We start from the raw sequence: 23759 nt of genomic DNA on the forward strand, positions 1-23759 counted from the left end.
TAATCCTAACCCTGAGCAGAACTCAGTTTATAAGACTGAACATAGAAAAAAACTAGAAAAAGATTGTTTTGTTCCACACTATGTTTTCTTCCCAATTTATTCAAGACTTTATTTATGTATTTATTGGTGACAAATACATTCCTCATGTAATTTCTAGCATGTGAGAGAAAAAAAAACCCCTAACTTTAATATCCCACTTAACAACCATGTTTATGCCAATTATAAAAATGATTATAAAACTGAGACAAGTCATTGTGACCTGCTTAATGACTGCAATGACTTATGAAATTCCATGCTCAATTGTGGTCATTAAGTGAGGACTACCTGTAAATTTATTTTTCTTAACCACTAGGCTGCCATATATCTTCTTTTCACATGCAATGACCCTATTCAATGCAATATAAATTTCTCTAGTTCCAAATTCAGTCATAGTCTTCAATAATATATTGAACTTTACAAGAAGAAGAAGCAAGTTAAGCTGTTTCTGGTCTTTTAAAAACACCAGTTGGCATAAAGGTAGTTTCTCTTTGTGCTGCAGCAGAAGTAGGTCCTGCTTGGTTTCTTTACTGTAGGTTTTGTGTGCATGCAGAACTTAGAATTAGGAAAACTTAGTAGGGGAACAATTTGCAAGCAGTGTGATAGGCAAATTGCACTGCATAAACATTCATATAATTAACACTTATAGAATTATCCATGTAATTAATATATTACTTACTTCGCCTATACTGTGTAGCTGGAGGGCTATATGCCGAATCTCATCTTCACTTGCTAATGGATTAAGCTGATCTTGCACATCATATATAAACTGTTGAAGGGACATGAGCTGATTGGGCCCATTCATTTTTCTCCATGATGGTAGAGTGGAAATTATTTTTTCACACAAGTGAGTCATAGGTGGACATGTCTATGAAAAAAAAATCATAGTAGATATTAACTTGGGTTTCTAGAATGCAAACTATTATTTTTGCTTAGATTTTGTCTAAGATATTTTAAGAAAGTAATCAATTTTTATTTAGCAATATATTCCCTGTAAGTGAAACTGCAGATTACACTGAGATTACTGACATATAGCCCCTTTGTGCAAATGTATTTTTTATTCAGTGGTTAGATGAAATTTGAACCTGTTTCATGAAAAAGATTTTATTTCTTCAATCAATGCAATCATCCCACTTGAAGGTGAGTTTCATCTTTCCTCTTATCTCTATTGTTTGGACTACTTTTCTTATTTCATAAAAATAACTCTGAAATTGCCTTTTTCACTTGCTATAGCAATCAAAAATTGTACTAAGTGGGGCTTCCAGTTTTGTCATGCAGCCGCCATGGATGGCTGGGAGATTTGCTCTCCCCTGTTCAGTTTTGCATGGCTGGGGGGCCCTGAAAAGGGCTGAAAATCACCCCGAAGGGGCAACCAGCAAGGAGGGGCTTTTGCTGGATTGCAGGAAAGCAGCAACTCTCCTGTTACAGCTGACAATTCCTCCAAACTGGTGAATGAAAGGACCGGCCATAGAAATATGGCTCGTCCCTAGAAGTCACATTAACATCTGGCAACTTCAAAGCAGCATGAAAAGGATTGGGTGAGACCTGCCTCTCTTCCATCCTAATTACTTAATTACCTGCATAAGCTGTTAAAGTACTTTCCCCCCCTGTGGTGAGGGAACGGGGGTTTTAGCCCTCCCTCCAGAAGCAGCAGCTATCAACCACTCGGGAGTTTAAAACGTTGGAAAAATATTGGGATCCTAATTGGAATTCTATTTTCTAAAACTGGTGGATTATAAGACTTGTAACTTTCTACTTTCTATTTTTCTTTTTCTTCCCTGATTTTTACTCTAACTAGTATTGAAGATTTGGGTTCTTTTTCTCCCCCTTAAAATAGAGGGGGGAAGAAAACTGAAAAGATCTAACTGAGATGATACTTGCTGGCTAAATTTGAGACTGTAACCTGCTATTCTTTAAGAGAGACTTGTTGACAGCCTTGAAAATAGATAAGATATAAAGCAACCTTGAAGCTCCATCTGCAAGAAACTCAGCTCAGTTCCTTAGTGGTGGACTTTCTGATTGTAAGTTTTTTTTTTTTAAAAAAAAAGTTTAATACACTACAATGGAAGAACAGGAATGGATTTTTTCTACAGAGGAAGTACAGGAACAAATTCTTGTTATATGTTAAAAGCAATTATCCAAACTCTTCAAACTCAAACTATTACTTAAACCAAAGAATCATCTATACAGAATTCTATAGAGAAAGTGAAACAACAAACAAATGCTATGATAGAAGACAGATACTCAACAAATACAGACAGTGGAAAACAGAAAAAAGAAACTGATAATAGAGAACAAGGAAAGGACTTTTCTTATAAACCAGAAGGAATTTGAAGATAAAAAAGAAAAACAGATGAAACAGAAGATAAATACTTCGGGACAACTGCATCGAAATGGAAAAATAAAGAGATGACCTGCTAAATCAGCTAGTCCTCTTAAGAAAACAGCAACTGAATGCCCTTATCAATATCAAACAATAGCTACAACAATACAAGGAAATCTTTTTGATGATTTAAAAGCGAAGATACGAAAGATGATTTGGCAGAGGAAAAAAGCTAGAATAAGACTGAAAGGGATTGGGGTTTTGATTTATACATGAGATCCAAAGTAGAATATATCTAAATGGATAGAATATGTATTCTGAATATAAGATATTGTAACGATTTGAGATAAAAAAAAATTTTGGTTTTATAAAATCTAGAAATATAAATATTGAAATAAGAATATTATATTGTTTTATTAGTTTGTTAAGATATATGGTAGAATTTATATATAAGGTCTGTCTTTTAAATATTAGATTGTATGAGGAATCGTGATAAAGGAATTGTGCTTAATTAAAATTTGAAAAGAATAAATAAATATTAAACGTTAAATTAAAATATTAAGGGAAAATTAACCACCAGGTCACTGATTTGCTAAAAGTTTGAATGTTTACAGATAACTAAGATTTGAGTTTAAGATATTGTTATGAGTTGAGACACAGGTTAAGTAAAACTTAGAAGTATAAATACTAATAATTAAATTCATATATTGGTTTGTGGTACAAATGCTGATGGTTTATTTTTTATTTTTTTTTCTCTTTTTCTGGAAAGGAAGAAAGGAAAGAAGTAGAAGGAAGAAAAGAAAAAAATTATTAGCCCTAAATATGAGATAGGAGACTGAGAAATTGGGATCATTTAAAATCTGGAAATGATAAAGATTAAATGTTAAATTTAAATATCAATGGGAAATTAAAGTTAAGAAAAACTTATTAGGTTATTGTCTAAAAGATGGAATGTCAAATTAATTAAGATATGTATAGACTGAAGATTATTGTTGAATACTAGAAAGGTATTTTTTGTTTGATTGAAAGAATAAGAACTGTATTGATCTGAATATGACAGTAGATTTTCTGGGGGAAAGAGAGGGAATTAGTTGTTGTAATACTTGGAGATTTGTACTGATGATATAGAAATGTAATGGAATTACTGCGCTCAACCGCCATGCTACTTTTCAAATATGTAAACGTAATATCAGAAAATTAATCAAAAATTGGGAAAAAATTGTATTAAGTGGATAATAAATAGGATATTCTTTCATAAAATGGACAGGCAGTTGTGCAATTACTGAACATAAAGTTGCATGTGTTAAATAATTTAGTATTGCCACAAGTCAACCAGCCTAAAAGATTGCCAACATATATTGACCACAACACTTAAAACAAGATAAGCCAAACTTAAAACATGGTTTAATCTCTATTAATTGAAGGTATGTAAGTTACAAATAGAATAAAATCAGTAATACATTCATTGATAAGTTTAAAAAACACTGAACTAGCTTTCCTTAACCTGATGACCTCCAATACATCAGCCCTTCAGTTCTCAGAATTCTTAGGCAGCTATATGAAAATTCAAGGAGTTGCAGTTTTAATAGGTTGCTAGGTTGGAGGACAGTCTTGCTGTCTTCTAAAAAAATGGGCAGGAATTCTCCCATCAAAAAAAGTTCAGCGTTGTTGAGACATGTTTTAAAAAACAGATGTATTATGATAAAAACTTAATAAGCAAAATAATACATTTCTGTTCTAATTCATATAAATGTGACTCCTAACTATTATTTTTAATATTCTCCCATATCAGAAGGAGTGGCATAACTGTAGTTGTGTTCAGAATAGGTAAGGAGCTGCTCAGTGACTACACAGTAGCTGTACATACAACTTACAGAGATAATCTGACTGCGCAACTCTTGAAGGTGGTTTCGGAGGATCTTCATATCTTTTGAACCTGATGCTCCAGCATCTAGAATAAATAATCTGTCCAAAATGTGAAGGTCATTCCCAAACCTAAAAATAAAAAGATTATCATTTTAATTCCAAAGCCCAATTTTACCTTTTGCTAACTAAATAAATTTGGCAGATTTAAAATTTTTCTTGAGATCACAAATGAAGCAATCCACTTGTCATTTGACTCTGTGGGTATTTGAAAGCAAATTCTTTTAAATTCAATCACTTGTTTCTGTTTTAACTATTTATTTTCTTTACTACATTTAATTTATTTATATTTCATACTTCTTAATTGACCATCTCCCTCAAAGAGGAGCTATACTGGCCCCTTATCCAGTTTCTCCAAAAATAAAGAGAGAATGGATGTTTCTTCTAATTTTAAACATAGTTCATTTTTTTATTTCTGAAGTCAAAAATCTATTTATTGTAACAATGGTTAATCCAGACTGTCTAGGAGCTCATCCTTCTAGCTTGCTTAAACTACTAAATCTAGAATAAATTTACACTGGAATAAAAAAATTAGAATGTATTAAAAACATTTACAGACATTAGAAGCTTTTAGTCCATTCTGTTAAGAAATGGAAGGTAGAGAAATCTTCAAGGGGATGGCAACACATTACTATAAGAGAAACTATTGCTTCTTGAAGTATAAAACAGTATAATTAATATGGACTTTTCTTTTCCTGTGCATAGGAATATTTCATTTTTCTTAAAAAAAGTTAAATTAATTCAGTTCATGTATATGAAAGAGTTAAAATGTGCTAATTTCAAAATATAGCAGATATTCCTATAATTTATATTATGTTTTCTCTCTTACCTATTCCTAATTTCTTTCAAAAGTGATGTATCTTTCTCATATTGGAACTCTCCTCCAGCAGAACGTGGAAGATTCACAATATCTGCATGTGTAGCCACCAGTGCAACATGAGGTGGGGTTTTCAGCCTTCCTCCGAAAGCTTCAGGAGACAAAGAATGAAGACTTTCAGGACAAACAGATTTGTCTTCCCGTTACTGTAATATGCTTCTGTACTGTATGTTCTTGGTCTGAAGAGATTGGCTATATTTATTCTATGTTTACTCATACTACTCCATTTTACGAAACAAAACACATTATAAATGGGAATAGTCATAATCTGTCCATTTACTAAATAAATATACATTTTGGAGGTTAGTTTTTTAAAAAGAATTTATCCATTAGATTCAATAGTCAACAGTACTGCAAATTTATGATAGATATTACAGGCAAGGAATAACTGATCTAAAACCCATTCATACAATGGTATGAATGCAACTTTACAGTACTTACACAAAGAGAGAATTAAGTATGAAAGCCTTGGAGATACCATGAAAAAGAATGGGAAAGTGAGAGAGAGTGAGAAAGAGATACAATTGGGACAAGAATGAGGTAATACTAAACACAACTCTGCACAAATACATCATCTGGAGAAATAATGTTACGTTTTTTTTTTTGAAAATAGTGATTTCAACCTTGTAGTAATTAATTACAACAAATACTCAATAGCATTACCACAAAAATCAATGAGCAAGAACCAATATTTCTATTAAATGCAAATAATACAAAAAGATATTCAAACTTCTTTTATTTCTTTGAATTATAAACATGGATTTATATTTTATATTCAATAGAAGAATGCTTAAGCGTTCAAATGAAATATTTAATATTTCAAATGGATATATATGTTTGAACACACATATATGTCCACACATTGTAGCAGATTCCTTCATGAACTAACACTATTGAAAATGTTGCTGACGATGAATGTCATCCAACATTTTCAATAGTTGGATGTCAATGTCATCCGGCTAATGTTGGAATCAAGTGGCCAGTCTCTCCCCAAAGCCAAAAGCTCCAACTATTATTTAATATTCAAAGAAGGGGGTTGGATCAGGTTGAGGTTTCAAAATTGGCTACATATTATTTATATCTATATCTATATATCGATCACACATATAAACACACATGTATATTAAACATACATACACACACATATACACACATATACACAAAGATATATGCACAGACATATAATTGTACAGGAGTTATTCTAACATAAATATTTCTCAGAATGTAATCAGTATTGGTTCCTGATGATGTGCAAAAGTGCTGCATTGAAAATAAAATTCAATATTAATAATTAACATCTATGCACATTTCTTCAAAATTCAATGTGCACTTCAGTGACTGTTGAAATATCTGAAAAAAATTCTTAGCTCCAGCATTTATTTTCTCCAAGTTGTTGATGCAGTAAATCTTCCCATACAAAAAATAAAATATTGAATGAATGTGCAATGAATAGGAATATACGTATGGCTGACTTGGGAAAAGCCAATTAATTCCCATGTATGTCGGGTGACTGTTTGCAAAAGATAAATACCCAGCCTATGCAAATCATTCAAGGAGATACTCTGCTTGCAAGGGAGATGTCCCTAGGGAACTGCACCTCAAAGCCAAGAAAATGCTGCAGCTACTTAAAGATGTGGCATGGCTGGTTCAAGGTTCTTCAAAATGCAAATGAAAACAGACATTTTATCTGCATAGCTGAGAAAGCAAATTCCATCACTGAAAGCTTTGCACAGGAGAAGAAAATAGCAACATTAAAATATTAATGAGTTATCTTTAATAGTGTCAGCATGGAATAGAAAATCTTTTAATCCCATGATGTGACCATTTAACTAAAATTTTAGTAACACTGTTAGTTTGGACAGAAATTTAATCAATACATTTTAATTGTGTTTTTCAATGAAAATGTCACAAACAGGCGAAAAGTGATTCACTGAGATAAAGATGATCCTGAATTTTGTGAATTGAATCTTTTCTAAAGTATAGAACAATTACTGTACATTAATGGATACAGTTTATAAGCAATTTAAGACAGTGTGACTAAGATATCTTATCAGTACGCTCATCATGTAAATAAACATACCTATAGGTTCTTCAACGGGAACTAGTGATTTTAAAAAACTAAGCCAAAAGGTCACTTGATTCAACTGTATTTCATAAGGTTCTTCAAGGCTAAAAAGCACAATGTGAACTGAGGTGGGGTCATTTGCAGCAAAATAATCATAGCAGCAGAAATAGACAGGATTTCCAGAGAATTCCCATACACTGAAATCACCAATTCCTACAAGAACAAAAAGTATGTTATCAAACTAATAAATGAAAGAAATTATGAAATGTTAACAAAACATTCTTATTTCCAAAGACAGAAATCACAATATTTTTCTCAGAACAAGATTCAGCAGTCCATCTTCAAATACAAAGGCCACTCTTTTGAAGACAGCAAAGTCCACATTCTGGACAGAGAGGACTGTTGGTTTGAAAGAGGGGTCAAAGAGGCCATCTATGTTAAAACTGAACAGCCCTCCCTCAATAGAAGAGGAGGAATATGACACCACCCATCCCCTGTTTATCGCATAGTCCTTTCAGCAGTTCCAAAAAGGTTCCAGACCCATTTGTACTATTCAGGCGATCATCTGGGCACAGATAAACATCCAAGTGGCCTCAACGACTCTCAGAAAGAGTGCTAACGACCAAATGACTGGAATATAAATTCTTCCATTCCCTACCCTTCAGTCAGAACTGAAAAAGTTTTTTTTTATAGTTGAGAAGTGAAATGTCTTCAAGAAAAAACAAAGAAAGTCCAGTTCCTTCTTGAAAAAGCACTTTTGTGATAACCATGACCTGGATGACTGAGAATCTCCACAGACAATATTTTTCTCAGACTGTTTTACATTTGCTGGATGTCCCATTACTTTGTAAACTATCTGTAAGTCTCCATTCAGACTCCCCCCCCCAATTTACTTTTACCTTCTTCAAAATTAACCTGTAGACATCTTTAAAAAGTTCCACAATATGTCCAGTGGAAAAAAGTAGGATGTATTGAAGCCCAAGAAGCTCAGATGTTAATAGCATAAAATCTAGTGCTAAAAGTAATTCAATTAAGTAATTGTATTGCAATTAAGTGATCATTAAGACCATGAAGCATTTTGGCAAATCTGAAGGCAAACAAGTACTTAACAGCTCTCAGGGTACAAATGTAGCTTTTCTTTAAACCAACAGTTTTTCCTGGGATTGGCCTCATGTGCACCATAGCATCTGCTTACTGCAGTTAGATTTAAGCACTGATGCTGCTGCTTATAATTAATTTACTATTGATTACATGGAACTTTGCATATACGAGATTCAAAAAAAGTAAATGCTGTTGAAGTACTGAAAATATTTAATTCAATGCATAAAAAGGGGTTAAAGTAGAACTTGCTTGCACCAAAGACCCTGCCAGTGATATTAAAATAAACTTATAATGCACTAAAGTTTATGTTTTACCATTCAAATAAGCATTCTGCACATCAATGCCCTTTGTGGACTGGTCATCCATGGAGCAATGGGAATGATGAGAGGGAGAAACAAATACTTCCAACATCCCTTTGGTCAGGCCTGGCTCAAACATCATGCTTCGGCTTCTCACGCTAACATTCTCACAGCCAGGATACAGATTTGAAATACTTACTGAAACTGGATTAGAGAAAGAATATAAATTGAAAATTACAAACTTTGGAAAGTTGACCACTTAATGATTTCAAACTATGTAGAATTAAAAGCAGTAAGAGTGCAGGCTTGGTAAGATGGAGATGATAAAAAATCCCAGTACCATCACTAGTGAGAGCCATCCATTTACCTTAGAAAAGATTTAAGTTTTTGGGAACAACTCTTTTTGCACAATTTTTTTCTCATATTCCCAATGATGAACAAAAAACAAAAGAAAGTAAACAAAATCTGTAGGGTTTCCAAGAAGGTTCCCACTTAACTCTGTAGTTAGCCTTTCCCAACTTGTGGCCCTCCAAATATATATATTTATTTTTTATCCCACCTTTATTATTTTTTATAAATAACTCAAGGTCGTGAACATAACTAATATTCCTTCCTCTTCCTCCAATTTCCCCCCCCCCCACAACAATTCCGTGAAGTGAGTTGGCTTGAGAGAGACTGACTGGCCCAAAGTCAAACAGCTGGCTTTTGAATTTATTTAATGTAATGTAATTTAATTTTATTTAATTTAATTAACATCCGAGTTCTCATCTGCACATATACCAAGCATCCGTGTGGAAGGCAGCTTATGAAGCCAATTTGCTTTACCCTTTACCCTCTTCTGCATAAACCTTGACTGATGATACTGGACTCTCCTGAACTGTATAGACTGTGCTGTAACCACTGCTCTGAAGTTGTTCAGAGGCCTCTTCCAATTTGTAAACACTTTTGCTTAGAAATATCAATAGGCTATTCTGTATCATTAAATAAACTGGCTATTTTCCAATTAGAGGAATAAACAGAGATTTGCCTGACAGGCCTTAAATTCTTTATGCATATATATTTGCACTCTTCTAACCTCTTGCATGTGAAAGCAGACCGTGTGCACTGCAGCGGTGCTGGTGGCAGTGTGAGTGCCTGCGTGCCCATGCAAGCAGGACGCTAGCACCTGCAAGTGGACCACTAGCGACCATGCGCATGCACAAATGGGCTGCTAGCGATTGTGTGATGCTGATGGTGGCACTAGCATTCCCGCACATGTGCAAACAGGGCTGCTAGCATAAGTGGGGGGGTGCACGCACATGTGTGTGCACTTGCCAGCCATTCTCATGGCCCGCTGGTCAACAGGCCACAGCCTGGTGCCGGGCTGTGGCCCACAGGTTGGAGAGCCCTGCTTTAGCACACTGCAGATTAAAAAGTTACCAGATGTTGTCTAGGATGCTGGATTAGGAAGGTCATGGGATGATTTTGGATCAGCCACTGTCTCTCAGCCCAACCTGACTCACAAGAGAGAGTTGGGAAAACTAAGAGGAGGGACCTTCAACTTCTGTGGCAAAAAGCAGGAATATAAATCTAACAATCAATAATAATAATAATAATAATAATAATAATAATAATAATAATAATAATAATAATCTGCTTATCCCAGGTCCTGGGTAAGGACTCAATAGGTAGACAAAATGCCAAATCCAGTCTGAACATCTGGCTGACTGTGCGATGATCCATAATAATAATAATAATAATAATAATAATAATAATAATAATAATAATAATAAAAAATAAATAAATAAAACAAAACCTCACCATTGAAAAATGATCATGAGTCTAATACTAAGCTTTCCATCAGATCATATTTAACTTTTGATTGAATACAGAAATAACAATAGAACAAATTTAGGGATTTTCACTGTAGATGGATTATATATTAATATATTAATTCTTTGTCTTATTTGCTTAGAAGTATTAATAGGTTAAAGTGGTTACCCCATATAAAAGGATATTTTCTGATTCTACACAACCAAATTCATTAAGTGCAGGATTGCTTTAAAAAAATTGTTGTATTTGTTTCCCAAAACGTTGGAAGTAATATATTTAGCATACTGTAAGTAAGGAGAAAACTCTTAGATGTGAAGCCCAGGTAACATTAAATAAATAGCAGATACATTGATCCTCAAGTTAGCTCGCCTAATAAGGGACAGGGTTTATGCTCAACAGGAGTATACTAAATATCAGAATATAGATTCAAAGTGGGTTAGTGCAAGGGAAGCACCTGTCCTTGAAGCACTGAAACTGCCAACTGATAATGAAGTTAAATGGCTGTATGCATACAGAGTTGTGTCGACAAACAGGTGCAACCTTTGAAATTGGTGCACGAATTTTCCAAAGGATGCAGCTGTTAGGATTCCCTGAAGTAAGAACAAAGAACAAAAGCTTTGCACAGCCAAATATTCAAGACTTTGATGGTCTGCTCCAATACCCACTGACTGATTTCAGTTTTTCCCCCTTTCAAAAGACAAAGCGATCAGACCTTACCCATAGAACCTGTAAAATCAAAGTTAATTTCCAATTTCTTATTTTTAATATAAAATGTAACCATTCAGGAATATGACAGAGGCCAGGGGTTCTGTCAAAAGGAAAAAAGGCCATCCTTGATTCTTTGATTCCAAGTGTCAGAAACCCAAGAAATATATTAGAGGATCCAAAGGATATCTTTTCAAATTTCTGACTGAAGAGCATATAGTGATTTGGAATTTTTATGAATACACATCTGGGAGCAATACAGCAATTTAGTTGATTGCTTTGACTTCAGACATGTCAAGGGCAGAGCTGAATAGAAATTGAACCAAGAAATTTTAACCAGATACTATCTCTCCATCAACACATGCAAAGCTATCTAGGAAATGCTGGTACATTTTTCACGAGATGGAGCAATTTATTATACAACTCAGATTTTAATCTCCTGTGTCTGACTTGCTTCTCAACCAATGTCACAATTTTCAATAGGGACCAGGGGCAATTCTTTTTTGGTCATACTAGTTAAGTTGATTTTCTGATAGCTGACTGGCTCAGTTCTTTTCTTGTTTTCCCGATGGACCAGTCTAAGTGTATTCAGTCCTCAGGAATCCAAAAGGAATGTCAATAAATGAGTCAGCAAAGCTGAGGCAAGCTAATTAATTTCAGTTTTCAGTAATTCACTGGGAATCACATCGTCAAAATTGTATTCTGGTTTTGAAGAAAAGATTTTTTTCAGTGCAGAGTTGCTACCATCATTCAAGTTTGTATCCCAATAAAAGCTTACATTGGCAAACTCCAAATAAAAGAAATGGAGAAGGTTATTTCAGGAAATTCAAGCTCTGTTCATGGAAAATATCATTGACCTTGCTGGAGAAGCACTTTTTTTTTGAGGTAATAATTTATCCTATCAAAACTAAGTTATCATTCTGTCAGATAACCTAATTAAATTAGGATAGTTTTCTTATTCTTAAGCTAAAATAAAGCTCTATGCAATTTGCATTTAGTGGCTCTAATCTCTCTTTTATAATCTCTAGAGCAACAAAGAACGCTCCTGCTCTTTTTTTGTACAGTACATGACAAGACTTTAGATATTTCAATGTACCGATAGCTGTCATGCAAAACTCTTCTATTCTTCAGTCAGTTTTTACAAATACTCTTCATAGGATTTGATTTCCAGATTTCTTAGCATTCTAATTCCCTATCTGTAGGGAATCTGTTCAAAATATGGCAAACTCTCCTTAGCCTTATCTGTTCATTGGTTTTTAACAAAATGCATTTGGGAATGCATGGTGATTTATATCAAGCTTCTTTCTCATGGGCCTTGACCTGATCCATCTTTTCCTAACAGGCATTAAAATCTAAGCATTCAAGAATTAAACAAGTAATGAGAACTTACCTCTCATCCAATTTTTAAATCTCAGTTAATTGGTAACAGACATACTTAAAGATAACATCTTAACTATATCAAGCAGGGATGTCCAACTTTGGCAACTTGAAGATTTCAACTCCCATAATTCTCCAGTCAACTGTGCTGACTGGGGAATTCTGGAATTGAAATTTGTAAGTCTTAAAAGTTGTCAAAGTTGGATGGCCCCAATATAAAGTATTTATACAGAGTAAAAATAAGCATGATGCTTCCTTAAAAAAACTTTTATCTTACTTACCATGCAGATTTCCACTTATGGAAAGGATGATCTATTAAAACACTTAAAGTTAAATGAAAAAAAAACCCTAACAAACTCATCAGAAGTTTCTAAGCATAATAGCTATAAACAACAAACCACAGAAATTTGTTTAAAAAGCTATAGTGTAAAAATATAAACGTATGATCATCATAGAATTGAAGCTATTTAAAAATACTTAGGATCACTATGGAATATAAACTATATTGTACATTTTTTTGCAATGGTGTTATTGGTAATCTTTGTTATTGTAGTGTGCAATTGTGCATAATTCCCAGAGTTCCCGCCCCCAAATCTTGTAAGATCTTGTGAAATGTTGACGTTTTATGAGATATCACTTGAAAAAAAAATTGAAAGCTTTTGGTTTTTATCATATGGAATAAAGCTTCTGTGATAACTCAAGGTTAGCAAAAAAAATCTCATTTTGGGGGGAAGAGGGTGAGAGACTGGAGTGCCTTCAGTACTAACAATTTCTCTTTTCATAAGCCCTACTTGACAATCTAACTATTATTGCTTTGAAATGCTTAACTAAGGCAATCAATTTTTACTAATTATTTCAGATATTAAGAAGGGTTTACTGAAGGCTAGATATATGCCTCAGGGATATTGCATTTTCCTTGTACTATAAAAGCAACATTGGGGCAGTAGAAAAACATACTTCTTTCACAATTAACTATAATGAATTCCCGTGTGTTATTGCTCTTCATACCTTACCCATTTTAAACCTTTGATCATTATGAAACCTAAAGATGCTCTTGGATTGAGCTTGACTCGTAGTAACTAAATGGACATATTTGTGCTGTTTCATTGGCAACAGTTTGATACTATTAATTTTAGAGATGCTTTTTCAGCTTTCCAGTTTAGCCATGTATTCCCTGGTGATCTATTATCCAAATACTGACTAGACCTGGTTCACCTTGTTTTACGAGACCAAATGCTACTACTTTAAGGTATCACTGAAGAAGAAAACAGGCTGTCTAACAAAATGAAACAAACCACTTTCCTCACCACACTGTCAGTGCTCTACTATTTTGAAGTACAGCTTTTCTTCTATTTGAGTATGCATTTGCTTTTGTGATGGCACAGATTGTGTACATTTCTCTCTAAAAAGAACCATTCCATTCAGCCTCCATTTACAAAGGAATGCAATATTGCATTACAGAATGTGGCCACGATTATCATAATTACAAAAATGAAAAGGCTATTATAATGCTTTTCCAATGCAAATAACACAAAATAAACATTCTTAAAGGCGGTACCTGTTGGCTTATTAGATAAAGGTGAAGGAGGAAATCGGACAGAATTTGTAGATGCGAGTCTTGGTCTGCGCCTCCTGAAGAAGCTTCTCAGTAGCCCACACTTTAAAGACTCCACAAGAGTCGTTTTACCAGATGAAGAGTGGCCAAAGAGTTTAATTTTTATTCTTGGTTGTAGATTATGAGTAGGTTTAAGATGCTGGATGAATAATGCCCTATGTGTATCCTAAAGATAAAACAGGGATTAAATCAGACACAAAGTTATGATGAGAAATATTAAATATACTTTGTAATATATTTTCCAAGAAAAAAGACAGCTATCCAGATTTAGCATTCTGATTAAAATAACAAATATTTATTTAATTAATTAACAACATTATTAATTACCTCATCTTACATCTCTAGGTAGTTTAGACCAAAGCAAATTAAATACTAGTAACACAAAAATAAAATCATAAATTAAAAATACAACCCAAATGCCCATGCCTACAAGGATGCCCATGCCAATCTGCTAGCATCAAAACCTTATTCCATAAATCTTTAACAGAGATGGGAGAACTGGTAGGCATTCCTGAGATTTCTAAATTAGATTGGTAGAATACACTGATGCTCAGTGCTATGAGTTTTATTTCTTATACTATTTAGCTTAACTGCTTTATTGTAAGTTGCCTATTGGAGAAAATCACAAATATCAGGATCTGAAAATCAAAAGATTATGGCATAAACCAGCCAGGGTGGTCCCAGTGATTATTGGCACATTGGATGCCATATCAAAAAATATTGAAGGGCATTTAGAAAATCTGTGTATTGACAAAATTTCCATCTATCAATTAAAAAAGGCCACAATGATTGGATCTGCATATATACATCAATATATTATGATATCCTAAATTCTTGGGAATAATTTAATTGTACGAAGGTGAACACTAGCTAAAGAATTAGCAGCTGTGATTTCACATTCATATATGCCAGTTAACTATTTATATGCTACTTAATTCCCTATGACTTATAAGCTGTATTAGTAGTGGCTAAATGGACTTGGAAGCAAAATTCGTCAAATTATGACATTCTGTAACTGAGTTATCATCTCATCAGCAGACTGATAGCCAGCATATTTTGGATTAACTGGAGTTTCTAGATTGTTTCCAAAGGCTATCCCACTTATAGTTCATTGAAATATTTCAGCCTTATGGTGATCTGGTTATTGGTTTCTGTAACCACAGTGACCCCTGCTGTTTAAGCAGGAACAGTGAGTTCAGAAGGGAAGCATAACTTGTTGAGTGACTACAGGAACCATTGTTACTGGATTGACATGTTTATCGGCAAAAAGTAACTTGGTCTTAGATGATTTGAGCTTGTTTGCTTCATCCAAATCCTGACAGCTCCAGAAACAGGCTGTTCATGGCATCTCTGGCTTGGCCTGAGTATGTCATTAGCATATTGATAATATAAAGACTTGCTTTACATATTCAATATGTTCTTCCTAACATTATGGTGCTATGTTGTGGTTGTTTTATTTTGATGCCTTTGAGTTGGTGTTGACTCCTAGTGACTGCCTAGACAAATCCCTGTAGCTTTCTTGGTCTCCTTTTTAGAACTAAGAAAGAATGATGGACCCAATGTTACCTAGCTGGCTTCATGCCTAAGGCAGGACTAGAACTCACAGTTTCCCAGTTTCTAGCTTGATGCTTTAATCACTACACCAAACTAGCTCTCTTCAGGTTGCAGATATCTTACAAATTATTTTAATGAAAAGTTAGTAAGCCATTATTACTATTATTAAATGAAATTTCTCCTTTTTTCACTAATCAATTTCAATTAATATCAAAATTACCTACATTTTTATCTTACAATTAAACTAAAACCAGGATTTTTGTATAATTAAGCTGTTCATTGCTAAAATGTCTACTTGATTTCTAGAATTCTCTCAAGACTCTTACAGAACTCTGTCAAATTGAGAACTGACAACAAGTTATCAATCACTGTTTCCACGTTTCTTGAAACTTTTTTTCATAAAACCTTTTAAAGCAGTGGTTCTCAACCTTTTTAATGCCGCGACCCCCCAACTGGTCATAAGTCGAGGACTACTCAACCGGTCGTAAGTCGAGGACTACTCAACTGGTGCAGCATCATTTGCAGAATAGGACTTTTGGTGGGCTCAGCAGGGCAGAGACAGCCTGGACAATTCCTATTGGCTTTTGAAAGCCAATAGAATTAGACTCTATTCAAGAGAGTCTATTCTATTGGCTTTCAAAAGCCAATAGAATAAAAGGGAGTAGCACAGCTAAGGAAAAGGGGGAAAAAAATGGCAGACTACGTTGTTTGGCGACCCCCGTGAAATGGTCGTTCGACCCCAAATGGGGTCCCAACCCACAGGCTGAGAACCACTGTTTTAAAGTGTTAGGTGGAAGTATACAAAGCTTGATTCTTCATTATAAGTCACTATATGTGCCTTCTATAAGATGCTTTGAGTACATACTTAAACAGAAAAACAGGATATAAATTTAACTATAAGTAATAGTGCAATTTCATTCCTTTACCTTTTTCAATCTTGTAAGCAGACTAGCTACATGGTCATGCTGCTCTGATCTAGCCAGATCTTCTGCTGTTTTTCCATCCTATTAGAAGACAAAAAGCCAGTTAAAATGAATTTGTATCCATGTATGAAGAAGTACCACCGTTCTACTGATAGTAAGAAAATAAACTTTCAGAAAGAAACAAATTAGAAGATAACTTGTTGGGAACCTTTAATGCAGGGGTATCAAACTCAATTTCATTGAGGCCCGCATCAGCATTGCGGTTGCCCTCGGGGGGCCGGGTGGGTGTGGCCAGGGTAGCTGCAGCCTACTGGATGGGCGTGGATGGAGTGGGTGTGGCCTCCTGGGTGTGGCCTACTCGTTTGCGTCAAGAGTACCTGTGGAGGCCTGGGCAGGAGTGGGGGTCTCCAACAGAAGGGGGTATCTTAAAGCAACATTCTACTTTTTTTGAAGTGTTTTTCTTTCTTTTTTTTTATGAGCAATACAGAAATGCTTTAGAAGATGGTGAAGCCAACATATTTTTACTAATCAAATTGGAAATTGTATCTAAATTATACAAGAAGCAAAATATTCTATTTATTCATTTAACTAATCCAATACATTTATTAAAGACCACCTCAATCCTGTTCCATCAGATCTGGTAAGAAGAGCACACTCTGGTTGCAGTCAATTAAAGAATGCTAAGAAAAGCATGTCTTTTCAGTTGTGGCACCTAACCTCTAGAAAACTTTATCACTTGAAAATTTTTGCCCCAACCAGGATCATTTTCCTCAATAAATAAATAAATAAAATGACTTTGAGACATTTCTTTAATTGGGTTCTCTTTATCTAGTTTTAGGACTTTTGTGGAAAACAGATAATGTTTTAGGTCATTCTTACACAGAAATGTTTAACATTCAAAAGGGTTCACAAATTTATAAGTACCCCTGTAAACTCTTGTGTCACTCCTGATTTTCTTTGCTCATCTCTCCCATGAACCTCTCCCTCCCCACCACTAGGAATCAGTAAAGAAAGACTTGAGGGACAAGGATATTCCTACAGAAGTCTTAATTAGACTTATGACTCAGCTATGATAATGGTACTGAAGCCAAACATGCATCATAGCAGTATCACTTAGCAGCTCTTGCCTTACAAGCATCGATCTAAGCAATGATTAGAATACAGGCATTAGCTCTATGAAGGATATCACTGGTGCTGAGCTTGAAGTTTTCAGCTGAATATGTGCTTTTTTATTTAGTAACTGAAAATGATGTGTTAATTATTTTTTTGTTCTACAGACAGATTTAACAAGGAGATGCATTGATTGCTCTCATTGTCCCCATAAATATAAGCAGAATATTAGAATGAAATGTTCAGGTGTATTAATGTGGATGGAAAATATGGGGCCAACTACTAATTCATGTTTTCAAATTGTTGTAGCCTATTCTATAAAGGTATGTTTTAAGAAATAAATATTAGAAGAGTTAAAAAGTATTTTTATTTCATGGCAACAATATAAAATAGTAGAATGCTCCATCCTGCCCAGCCTAGATTAATATTTTTATGGGAGTTAATAAATGTCAAAATATTTCTGACCAGAAATACAAATCAGCATAGGGGCCTAAAATCATTTCCTCACAACATTATCTGAAGCTTAGCAGCGTTCTGACATTTTCAGAGCTTTTATTTCAAGGAGGATCTGGTGGTTTTTTTTTTTTTTAGCAAGAGGGAGTTATTTTACTTGCAGATTCTAGAGCTTGGAACAATTTATATTTATTTTTATCCCTCTATATCTTTGCAAAGAATAATTAGATCAACAAATGTAACATAAGTGATAGCTAAAAATATACACATGCAAATAAGGATTTAAATTTCCTATTTTGGCTGGCACAAACATAAGAATAAAAATAACCAGATGAAGATGTTATTCAAAATACAGGAATTTTGTACAATATAACATTTATTTAGGCCTAACCCATTACAGATTAGTGGTTACCATTTTTGATATTACTAGGAGTTAATTTATACAGCTAAAATAATCACTTTTTTCCTCCGACCTCCATGTCTTCCCCCCCCCCTAACCTTAGCCTTATTTTGTCCATATTCTGCTTTTTGGTGAAGATGATTACAAGCACCACAGAATTCTATGTTCAATATTTTCTGACTGATTATGTGCCGTTAAGTTGGTGTCAACTCTTAGTGATCACATAGATTTTCTCCATGAAGTTCTGTCCCTAGTGTTGTCCTTGGTTTGCCATGGTATCTGAGTTTATCCATCTTGCTGCTGATTATCCTCTTCTTCTACTTCCTTCCACATTTCCCACCATTATAGATCTTGACAGACTTGAACACTGGGCCCTATCTAACAAAATGAAATTCAACATGGAGAAAACTAAAGTCTTACACTTAGGCAAGAAAAACCAAAAGTACACGAATAGATTGGGTAAAACCAGGCTTAATAGCAGCAACTGTGAGAGGGATCTTGGAGTCTTAGTGGACAATCAATTAAATATGAGCCAACAGTGTGCAGCGGCAGCTAAAAAAGCCAATGCATTCCTAAGTTGCATTAACAGAGGGATTCAATCAAAATCATGTGAGGTACTAATATCACTCTATAAAGCTTTAGTAAAACCACACCTAGAATACTGCAATCAATTTTGGTCTCCACACTATAAAAAAGAGGTTGAGACTATGGAGAGAGTACAGAGAAGAGCAACAAGGATAATTAAGGGACTGGAGGCTAAAACATATGAAGAACGGTTACAGGAACTGGGCATGGCTAGTCTAGTAGAGAGAAGGACCAGAGGAGACATGATAGCAGGGTTCCAATATTTGAGGGGCTGTCACAGAGAGGAGGGGACCAACCTATTTTCCAAAGCACCTGAAAGCCAGACAAGGAATAACAGATGAAAACTGATCAAAGAGAGATTCAACCTGGAAATAAGGAGAAATTTCCTGACAGTGAGAATAATCAATCAATGGAACAGACTGCCTTCAGATGTTGTTGATGCTTCATCACTGGAGGGTTTCAAGAAGAAACTGGATTGCCATCTGTCAGAAATGGTGTAGGGACTCCTGCTTGGGCAGGGGCTGGACTAGATGACCTACAAGGTCCCTTCCAATTCTGTTATTCTATTCTACATCCAAGGCCACTGAGTTCTTTACATCTGTGACATATTATTACCATATATTTAGAATATGAAACTCTTCCTGGTATTTGGAACATTTTCACAACGCAGATCTATTTATATCATTGTTTCTAGCCATGGAGTGACCCTTGGAAATTCTTAGCCAGATTCAATACAGTTAGACTTATTGATGCATATACATGTAGCTTATAGTTTCTCTGCCAATTCAAAACTCTCAGAGCCAGCTATTCTATATAAACAAAAAACAAACCCCTCACTCACTTGCATTGATGTTACCTAGCTGGATAATGAACCATCTGCAAACAAACAACCAAACTCATGGAGTTCTAAGGACTTCACTGTTTTTAATATAAAACTGCTAATAAGCAGAAAACAAATAGGTCATACTTACAAATGTTAAAGCCTCCACATTAGCCCCACTAAGACAGAGGTACCGGACCACATCAAGGATTCCATTATTTGCAGCCAGATGTAAAGGAGTTCGCCCATACTATAAAAGAAACAAGGTGTTTTTGCTAAATAATAAACTGGTAAATCTACAAATTCATTTTGTGATCAGTTGGCAAAGAAAAACATGCCCTCAGTAGAACAGTTTAAATACATCAAACAACTTATAATGGGAAAAGTTCCATAAAATGCCCATTTTACAGAAATGAGTCATATAAGAGCATAACAACAACCGGACAGCTGGTCATCTCAGATGCACATTTGATTTTCATTTCCTCTGAGCCAAGTGAGCAAACTTTACTTACATTAGAAATTAAAAATTAATTTTAAATTTTCATGCACTGCTATATCCTTGCTCTTAAAAATGTTATGAACTTCCATCTTTACAGTTCAGATGATGGCAATTCTTTAGAGCTGTCCAGACTCATATACGTACTACTGTAATTTCAACTATACAGACAACTCCCACAAAGTGCACAGATTTATTGAACCAAGCATAAAGTGTTCCAAGATATATTTACAGCATACAAAGAGCTTTCAATTTATTTTGAGCTTAGCCTTGCCTACTAATCTGAAGTGAAACAGGACAAAGGTAATTTCCTCATAGTAAAAAACAAAAACAAAAAAATCACAAACTCAAAATAAGTTCGTCATCAGCTAGTAAATTATGACAAATAAGTAAATATTAGAATAACTCATTATATGAGAGGGGAAAGAAGGGAATTTCCATTTTATGTTTTAATTTCTGTTGCGGTGAGAAAGAATTCTGCTGTTCAAATATAGCAGAAATTCCTGGAATTTTGACAATAGCTTCATTCTGTACTGATGACTTTACACCAATTGAATATTAGGAAGCAAGATGAATTTATCAATTAAATATATATCAGTAGGTAGTAAGAAAAAGTGACAAATGGATTAATCTCCTAACAGTTTATGAATTTGTGGAATTAGAATACTAGCAGGAAGATGATATATAATCAAAAGTCTACTTTTCTTATATTCCCTTAGGAAGGAAGAAAAACATCACCCTTTTCTATCCAATTCTCTGAATCCCCTTCTCAATTATATTGCAATACAATTCTGAGATTTTAGATTGATAATGATCTAATCTTGAACAATACAATAATGCTTACTGTCCAGTAGAAAAAACTATGAAATGTGTATAAAAAGAACATATTGTCTCTTCTACCCATTTTACAAAGCCTGGAAAATATGTGCAATTTTTTTTTATCTTTCAAAATTTTTAGTTTATTCATAAAAGATTTTTTTAGTTTATTCATAAAAGATTAAAATACAGAACACCAAAATATAAAAAAACAGAAAAAAACAAAAAAGATATTAACAAAAAGTGTTTTTTAAAAATAACTAAAACTAACACATATACACCTAATGTTCTCCCTAGTTGAATGCTAATTATTATAATGTAACAATATTATTTTCCCACCCCTTGCAAAAAAGGCAAAACTACTAAATCTACTTGCAAACTGTTAGCCTGTCATCTATAAACTATATTAATAACAAAATAGTTAACAATAAAAGCAATAATAATGAATTTATTATGTTAGAAGAGTATAAGAATAATAAAAATTGTATATAATAAGAAAAAGACAAGGTTAAAAATGCAAAACCCTCTGTTAACAAACTGTTATTGTAATCAACTGGTAGAAAATTTACCATGGCTTCAATATTCAATCATCCCAAATATTAATCCTAACTGATACCAGATCTAATATCCATATTTGCTTCTTTATACCATCTCTTATCAATTGCTGATTGATTAGATACAATAAGTCAAGTCCCCAAAGCCAATCTATCTTCCTCCCAAAAAATCAGATAAAATCATTCCTCAATTAGATGTATGAAATCCATTTCCCATTCTCCATCAAACCCACTTAAAAAAAAGCCATTTATTCACCCCAAAAGTTGGATCTATATATGTGGGGCTTAGAATACCACACTTCTCTTGGACATTGAGAATTTCTTATTACATTTGTGGTAGTTATCGTCTATCTCTTAATATTTTTTTTAAATTATACTTAATACACTAAAAGAAGTGAATTCCTTCTACAGAAATCTAGAAAAATAAAAATATAAAATAAAATAATGAACCATACAAACAGAAACACTTCTGACAAGTAGTAATACTTTTTGCAGTTTTATTTTTCAAAGACAATTTCTTTAATCTATATAAAACTGTCTAATTTCTGGTCCTGCAAGGAGACATCTTGTTTTATAAGATCTCCACATGTTCTCAAAGTCTGCTCAACAAACTAGAGAATTCCTCTGGAACAGGTTTTGGGGATGCCCAGAATAGAGTAGAACTACCCGTTTCTTGATTTCATTTTATATTTTAGATAATACTATGAAATAGGTTTAAGATAAATCATCAGATGATAATCCATGTGGCCCATAGTAACAAAAATAAGAATCTGCTAAGAATATCATGTGTTTCAGATGTAACAGTAACAGAAAAAAAGAGGTAATGCAATTATTTACTTTCTAAGTTTCTATGGGTTTTATGTGCTTTCTAGAATTCTATCTCATAGCACTTGGTTGCTTTATTCATGCTAATGTTATTCTCAGAAGAAGTTGAATAAAAGCAACTACAAGCCAACCTTTATTTGGAAACATCTATCTCCCTTTGGAGCCAATTCCAAATTCCTTCCATGCACTACTCCCCCAAAACTTTTTGTGCCAAATCCTCTGGACCAAACAAAGATAAGATAATTGAAATAACAAAAACTGGATTGTTTGCTCTTAATTCTGCTTTCCTGATAAACAGTTTCTAGCATGGCTCTGGTTTTAATTGCTCAATCAGTCAAGATTAAACTAATAGAAGACGACAGAGGGCTCATTTACATAAACTTTTTACTTGGCAGCTGGTGACATTTACACTTAAAAATGATTCAAACATATGATTTCACGGGATCAGCTAAAAATCCAACGTTTTCATTTTGAAGTTTTAGTACAGAAGGTCACAAGGTTTTATTTTAGATGACAAAACTGTACTGCAATTCTATTTAATTCTCTAAAATTCAAAAATGTTCCTTAATGCTAGCACTTTTGAAATCAACTGCTTTTTTTGGCAGCTAAAATGTTTCATTATTCAGATGTCGTTCATTATACAGTAGCAGACATCCAAATCTGTCTTGTTTTTTCATCATTAACATCATTTGAAAATAGTTCTATAAGGAAATCCAAACAATCAAGATAGTTATTTAGATTTTATTTATTATTTTTCCATATTTCATGTAATTTACTAACCCATTTCCACAAAGCAAGTATATGAGGTATTGAGCTTTTAAATATCATTACTAGAAGAACAGCAGATATTTTTGCATTGCAGTTAATACTAATTTTTGAATGTGTACTGAAAGGAGAAATGCTAAAGAATATTATCTGACAGCTGTTTGTGATTAATTAAATGAGAAAAAAGAGAAAAAGAAAAAATAGAATTTGTCAGAGGGATCTCCTCCCCAACTTTTTCTGATTTATAAAACATAATCATTCTTCTATCCTTTATCATCCATCAACTTTTTTTGCAGTTAAATATTGATTTACTTAGAGCAGTCGC

At 33.9% G+C, this 23759-nt stretch overlaps 1 protein-coding gene across 2 annotated transcripts in view; it reads right to left on the reverse strand.

Moving 5' to 3' along the window:
• The window catches only part of DAPK1 (death associated protein kinase 1), a 69825-nt gene that overhangs the window by 2914 nt on the left and 43152 nt on the right, over nucleotides 1–23759 (reverse strand). For both annotated transcript variants that reach the window (XM_039343894.1, XM_039343893.1), the window contains exons 18-25: nucleotides 20130–20228; nucleotides 16614–16691; nucleotides 14077–14299; nucleotides 8640–8828; nucleotides 7240–7437; nucleotides 5112–5250; nucleotides 4234–4354; nucleotides 716–904 (exon numbers count right to left, since the gene is read on the reverse strand). In XM_039343894.1, coding sequence (XP_039199828.1) covers nucleotides 716–904; nucleotides 4234–4354; nucleotides 5112–5250; nucleotides 7240–7437; nucleotides 8640–8828; nucleotides 14077–14299; nucleotides 16614–16691; nucleotides 20130–20228 — 1236 coding nt within the window. The remainder of the gene's footprint in view (nucleotides 1–715; nucleotides 905–4233; nucleotides 4355–5111; nucleotides 5251–7239; nucleotides 7438–8639; nucleotides 8829–14076; nucleotides 14300–16613; nucleotides 16692–20129; nucleotides 20229–23759) is intronic.

The sequence above is a fragment of the Crotalus tigris genome, unplaced genomic scaffold (genome assembly GCF_016545835.1).
Source record: "Crotalus tigris isolate CLP2741 ecotype Arizona unplaced genomic scaffold, ASM1654583v1 scf7180000017881.257975618366:2651188, whole genome shotgun sequence".
NCBI lineage: Eukaryota > Metazoa > Chordata > Lepidosauria > Squamata > Viperidae > Crotalus > Crotalus tigris.